The 7,417-nt window shown below is 35.6% G+C and overlaps 1 protein-coding gene across 1 annotated transcript in view; it reads left to right on the forward strand.

The window, feature by feature from the left end:
• SBF2 (SET binding factor 2) overlaps window positions 1-7,417 on the forward strand; it is a 290,062-nt gene that overhangs the window by 213,771 nt on the left and 68,874 nt on the right. The window contains exon 18 of the mRNA XM_010563796.1: window positions 6,925-7,095. Within this exon, the coding sequence (XP_010562098.1) occupies window positions 6,925-7,095 (171 nt within the window). The remainder of the gene's footprint in view (window positions 1-6,924; window positions 7,096-7,417) is intronic.

The following is a 7,417-nucleotide window of genomic DNA, read 5'->3' on the forward strand; positions in this document are numbered from 1 at the left end:
ATTTAAAAACCCCCCTGCCAATAAGAATTCACTAGGCAGACGTTGTAGCTCTCCTCTTCCATATGCACTGCTTATGCTGTATGAGGATCTTATTACTGGGCAGAAGAGTTCCTGATAGTATCCTGCTCTGTAGTGCACTTGCATCCAGCACCACCACAGTCATTTTCCTTGCCTGTTGGTCAGACTGGATCTTCATTTAATCTCTCAAATTACTTACCTCAGAGTGCAATAAGTTCAGGTTTCTTATTCTTACTTTCAGAATTCTTCATGATACTGCTCTTCCTGTTTCTACCCATCCTCTCTTTCACGTTCTGAACCATGTAGTATATCTAATTTGTATTGCCAAGGTGAGATCTACTACTGTTACAATTTTTTTCATTAATTTGCAATTTATATTCTGTATTGTACCCTTACATCTTTCTGACTATTTTGCTTATCCTGTTCTGGAGGACTACTTAAGGACTATTGTTTCAATAGTTTCTTCGGGTAAGTGAACACTGTATATTGAGAGAACTTCAGAGAGAATTCTACCACTGAAGACAGAGAAAGTTGCCATAGGAGAAGGAAAATAGTAACTAAAGAAATACTAGAATGAAGTGACAGAAGAACTTGCAAAGAATTACTTTATTACCCTTTTGGGGATTACTTAGATGCTCTATCAACTGGGCTTTAAGTTGCATATCAGATCATCAATAATTCTAAGAATCACTATTTGAATATAAATAAAAACAAACTTGTGAGATTTACAGGGTTTACTTGTTTCTGAGTGTAGGCCTGGATAACAACTTTGTTGCTTGGGGGGTTATTTTTGTGGGTAGAGCCAATACTACCATTCCGATGCAGGCACACAGGTGCATGCTTACTGGTGAGCCACGTACTGCCAAAGGCATATGGTGACATTTTAGAAGATTTTCAAAATAGCTGTGTTACAATTTCAAAAACTCTTCAGATGGATTCAACACTGCAACTAAAAATTTGTGAAAGCTGTAACTTAAATGGATTTAAACCTTGGTGAATAGACTCATGGTAATCTCTATAATGAAATCAGTTTAAAAAAAAATAATGTACTGTAGACAGGGAAAAAAATCAGCATATTTCTTATCCACTTCTTTATTTAGAACTGTGAAGTTCTGGTGTGAAAATGTCTTCTCTCTTTCTTTTTTGCAGGTTCTGAACATCTTTCATTCTAGATTATTTTAATTTCCTTACTGTGTTCTGTGTATAACACAAGTTAGTAAATCTTTTTGTTATCTCTTTGGAGATAGGAGAAGTATGTTATTGTGCATTATTTAATGTTACATATAACTTTGTATTAGCATATATCTATCTTGATACATCTATATAGAAATGTGAGATATTCTGTATGGCTTTAAGTAATGTATAGTAAATTATACATGATCTTCAGGAATCTGGGATTAAAGATCATGAGTAGTTAGATGTTTAAGTCACTTTTGCCAGAAAATGTATACAATAAATAAAGCTCCATCCAGAATTACATCCCAATTTTGAAAAATTCTAGAATTCTATTGCCCTCTGCTGGTTTGGTGTACCTGTCTGTGATTTGGTAGCGCTGAATTGTATGTGAATTGGTCTTTCTTTTATTTTTCTTGGTGAAATAATAGTAGATAAACAGTGTAATGAACCACTTTGCTACTCACACTTTAAAGTATTTTAAAATATAAATCAATCTTGAGTCCAGTCTTGTTTGGTGGTTTTCTGAAGGTGCCACCTGTTCAAAAGTGGCAAATTGTTTTCTTTTTTGTTGCTGAGGTCTTCTGAAGGTGGAGAAGAAGCTTGATTTAGTATTTCGTCTCTTTTTTTCTAAGGCAGTAAAAATCAGAACTAAAAATAAAAATAATAATGGAAGCTTCACAGTTCTTACTTTATGCTTTTATAACCTTTCCCCACATTTGTGTGTACAATACACGTGGGTATAATTTTATATTTTATACCAAATGGGAAAACCATTTATTGAATTGAATTTTTTGACTGATGTTATCCATGCAGCACTCAGTTAGACTTGAAAACATATTCATATACACTTAACACTTGTTTGAGTATGTGCATACTGTGATAAATATTGATATATATGCCTGGTGTGATGCAGTGTTGTCTGCAAGTAATACATAGATAGGCCTCACTCCTGGAGGTCAGTCTATGTAGGCTGATCCTGTGGGACATCTTCGAAGTCTTTTTGAACTTACGAGGTATCTGTGTGGGCACAGCATAGATACGAATGCAGGACTGGCTCATAGAATGTGTTCATATGCAGAACTCAGTTTACATCACCTTGGGGAGGGGCAGCATGTTGCCTACAGTAAGTGGTACCTATTCATGATATGCAATAGATGGTAATTGACTGAATGTCTATATAAACAGCTCCTAGATGGGGAGTAACCCTTTAAAGTACCAGTGTTACTATGTCCTGGATCATCTACAAGCTTAAACTTGCAGACTTCCAGGGAGAACCTTAACCAATACAGGAAAGGAAGTCCTGTGATCTCCTTTAGTATGCAAAGAACATCAGTAGGTAATTTCACAGGTGTTGCAATAGTAGATAACCCATAGCACAGTGATTCCTCAAGAAGCTGAGGAAGCTATTCTTTTCATTCAGCAGCAACCTCCTTCTCACCTCTTTTCCTTCCTCTTCTCACCAAAAATACCCAAACCAATAACCCAGGATATAAGTTGGAGACAGAAATCCAGTTTACTTCAGAAGTAAACTGGATTTCTCTATATAGAGTACTGTTGAGTTTCCCCCTTCATTTCCTCCATAGCCAAGAGACATGCAGCAAAATCCTGTGAGAAAAGCACAGTCTCAGGTGTATTTATATTCTGGTTTTTACTGTTTTTGTTTTGTAACTCTTTTTCCAACTTCACAATCAATAACTGGATCCTTTGCTTTGCTAGCATAAACTTGCTTTCTTCTTTAAGCTTTTGCAGTGTAAGGGATAATGACTGTTGAGTGATCAGCACAAAGCATGCTTTTCTTTTCTGGAAACAAGCAATCTAAATAATAAAATGTCATAGAGAAGCTCTTTGGGGACCTGCACCTCACAGTAAGTTTGGGCGTCTTGGAGGTGGTGCACATTTTTTACTGAGCTGCAAGTATCATTTTCAGAATCTGAAGTATCCAGTATCAGGTAACAGAGAAAAAATTCTAGGCAGGTATTACCCAGTGCCACTCAGTAAGGTGGAAATAATGGGAAGATAATTCTTGAATTCAGGAAATTGCATATAGTCACACATAGCAAGCCTCAAATCTACCTTGTGTTTTCACAGACTGTAGAATGTAATTCATTATTTTGATATGGGTAATGTCTGTTTCATAGGTAATTTGGGAGGGGAGTGTTTGGGTTTTTTTAAGTGCCATTAGTCTATTGAAAGAACGTAGTGTCCTTTGCAGAAGTTAACTCATTTCCTGTTGGTTATTACAATTTACACCTCAATGCTTGTTTTAGCTATCATACAGACAGCTTTAGAATAAGAACTTTATCAGTTCAGAACTATTTTTATTTTCTTCTGGGGTCTTTTTTAAGCTGTCAGCCCTTAAATCCTCCCTTATAAGTAGGAAATTCTTTTGCTGCCTCCTACATTCATTCTGTCTGGCATAAATTAATTATCGGGACAGGGAGAAAGAGCATAAATACCAGTACAGTTAAGCTGTCCTATGGAAAGATAGGTGAAGTTTTGGTTTACATACGTAGTATCGTGTGATGAAAAACACTGAACTACTGTTTTATTTAAATTGGAGACATTGTGAGCAACTTCTTTTGAATACAACAGTAAATATTGGGGCCCTTTTGATGTGTTAGATTAGTTTCCATTCTAGTCAAACAGGCTGACTAAGCACTCCCAGGGTAGAGAATATAGACACTACAAGCTTCATGGAATGCTTGTATTTGTACCAAGAGTATTTTTAGTCCATGGATTTTGACTGCATAGGAGCAGTAGTGTGCTGCTTCAGGTTGGTATTCATACTGCATTTTTACAAACAAACTAACCAAAACAAACTGAGAATCCAAAGTGATTTTGCCCAAAATAACTGGCAGAGCTGAGCCTGGAACTCCAAGTCCTGACTTTGATTCTGTGCTCTGGCCACTGTCAGGTTTTTGGCATTTGTTTCAACACTTGCAGGTGATGAGAAAGATAACGTTTATCATTGCTCAGTTTTTTGATGGATTTTCTTTCATCCTTTTGTAAACAAACTATTTTTACTTTGCCTAGGAGTTACTGTCAGTGCTGATTTATGTCGTTATATCTCCATCATTTAAAAACTGTGTTTTGTACATGGCTGTTCACGGTTTAAAATTATGAGCACAGGAAGAGCATCTAAAAACCCCTCAGCTTTCCTGTCATGTTTGTCCCCATGTGAAAAGAATTTGTTTCATTTTTATTTCTGTAACACTATTACTATGCACCCAGGCTTATGAGTTTAAACTTTCTTTTAGGTTTGTGCCAAAGATCACCCCCTCTTTACCTAGTTTACACAATTACCTGATTTGGGCTGAGGCATCAAAGAGAGCTGGACAGGTTGATAGTCAAATCACTCCTTTGTGTGGCATTCACTACACATATTGGCATGAGTTAACTATACCAACTAGCTAGGCTTGGAACAGACATTTACCTTTTCCTTTTTCCTTTTTCCTTTTTCCCTTTTTCCTTTTTCTCACATCATACTCCCTTTTTGAAGCTGTATTGTGACTGGGAATTAACTGCCAGTGAAAAAAATAAAGAATAAATCAAAGTAAAAGCGATGATATGGCTTTAGCAGTAACTACTGCTTTAAAGATGTGTTGTCCTTTTTTATATTCTGTGATTTACCTGTCATCCCCATTCCTCTGTAACATAAGTTTTGTGCATCTGGATTTTGAGTTAGGTGAGTGATTGGGCCAGATCCATTCTGCGGCCCTGTGTTAATTACCACAGCTAAACAAATTAAGCCATTTTAAGCTAGCTGTATATACACCTACCAATGGTGAAAGATATGAAATGTGTACAGCTCTTAAAGAATAAAGATTACTGTAAAGGAGGTAGCTTTACAGGAGGATAGAGGTAGTCTTCCTGTATATTTTTTGTTTTAAAATTTTCTCAGTTTTTACAATTAAAAGACTCGATTTCATGTACATTTAGTTGTCCTGCTAATTAACAGGCTTGACATAGTGATGAGTTTAGTGTGTATTTTGTACGCCTGAGATTTTTTCAAGGGATGCCCAGCAGTCAATACAAAGATCAGTAGACACTATTTGAGCTGTCCTGTTCTGTGATTTAACAGCTAGAACAAGCATGGGAGCCATTACTGTGCCATCAGTTATCATTTCCTGTGAGCTACCATAAACTGCCTCACAGCTGAAACTTGGGAATCTGTTAAACAAACCAGTTATCTTCTGTTTCAATCTGTATTGAATAAACAAAGTCATATTTAATGTAATTTGAATCTTCCACACATTGAGATTTCTTAACAGGTTACCAAGAAATTTTGATTAAATTCTGCATAATTAAATAAAAACTATATTTCTCACTTTTTTATGGTTAATTGTGAGAAGGTATTTCAGTTGGGTAAATTTTAGTAGCATGTCACATATCGTTCCTCAAACATACCATTTCAAAGGAACTTGTCTTTGATAGGGAATGAATACATGGCACATGATCAGGACTTTTAGTTCATGATGTACTTGGAAGAGCATAGTGTGGAAAACACAGTTCGAAGAATTGCAAAACCAGAAATCTGTAAACCGTACTTTAAAAATTTCAGTTGTAATTTCCTAGCCTTCCACTTGAATGCCTGGGTGCCTGCTAAAGAAGTATTATATTTACTGGCTGTTGTGTACAATTGTACAATTATAAATATTAAATCAAGTAGTGTTCATGCTCTACAGGAAAGTGGTTTACAACATAATCATTAAACTAAAATATAATTTCTAGATGCAGTGTATATTTCAGGTATGGGTAGTATTCTCAGTGAAAGTCATTAATTAAGGCACCCAGTAATGTACTTTATTCTTCAGTTCTACTGCAGAAATAATCATAAGCAGATGTTTAGATTACCTGCTTCTTTGCTGTATGTAGTATACAACACAATTTTTTTTGTGGCCTTTTTTTCAAAAAGTAAGAACGTATGATGTAAGATTTCATTCTTCATGATTCAGGTCATTGAAATAAATTCCTTTCATTGTATGTGGTTATCAAGAATATTAAACAACTCACTGGGGAGACTAGTGCTAGCTAAATAGACTTACTTGAAAAAAATGGTGCATTCATCATGAGTAATGCTGTAATAATTCTGGGTTGGTTTCAGATCTTATAGGGGTCCAGACCCTTGTGACTTCAAAGAACATACCCAATTTTGTACTCTTTCAAGAGCTGGGTTTGTGTCATACAGTGTAGTAGATAACAATGAAGGGAACAATTTATCTAATCTTCTGCTGTTGCAACAAATGCAGCTTATTGGAAGGACTCAATTGCCACTTACGATTATTTTAAATTTCATTACTGTAGTTCTGGCTTTCAAATAAAATGAGAAATAATTTTCATGTTTGAATACTGATATCTATGTTGTAAGACTAGATTATTTAAAATACTGTATTTTGTTGGCACAGAAAATACTTTATATTAGAAATGTGTTCTGTACTATCATCACAGAATTCTTCCTCTTGCGTCTCATTTTTCTACTATGAATCAAGAAAGCCATGCCTTGCACTGGCATTAGACTTGTACACAAGCTTCCTGTATGTTAATTTCTTTAATGGCACAAAACTGGAGAGTTTCTCTTTCCTATATTGCAGTACAAAAGATGGTATATATTGCACGTTTCAGTCTGTACAACTGTATATATATTTTTTTTTTCAATACTCAAGCCATAGCCTTTAAAGGATACAAAATAATAAGACTAATTTGTCAATTTTGCACATTTTTTGCTTTCAGAAATTAGCACCTGGAGTTAGTCAGTTTGCTTACACCTGTGTACAAGACCATCCTATCTGGACTAACCAACAGTTTTGGGAAACAACCTTTTATAGCAACGTGCAAAATCAAGTTCGCTCCCTCTACCTTACAGCCAAAGATGACAACCATGCAGTACAGTTGAGACTAAAGGTAGGAGAATATATTAAAGTAAATATCAAGGCAGTATTTTTATTCACGTTTTAATTGTCTCCAAAGTTACAGAGAGCTAAGTTATGTTTTCTCCAATTTTACATATCTTTCTTTCATTTTTCCCATATTAAAGAGAATAACACAAAAAATAACAAAAATTTAAATTTATCTGCAAATCATTATAATTTGATGTTGCTCTTATGATTTTTCAAACAACCACTTTGTCGTGGTTTAACCCCAGCCAGCAACTAAGCACCACGCAGCCACTCACTCGCTCCCCCCCCCCCCCCCGGGGGGGGGGGGGAAAACGGGGAAAAAAAGA

This window comes from Haliaeetus leucocephalus, unplaced genomic scaffold, assembly GCF_000737465.1.
Source record: "Haliaeetus leucocephalus isolate CR32 unplaced genomic scaffold, Haliaeetus_leucocephalus-4.0 Scaffold173, whole genome shotgun sequence".
In the NCBI taxonomy this organism is placed as follows: domain Eukaryota; kingdom Metazoa; phylum Chordata; class Aves; order Accipitriformes; family Accipitridae; genus Haliaeetus; species Haliaeetus leucocephalus.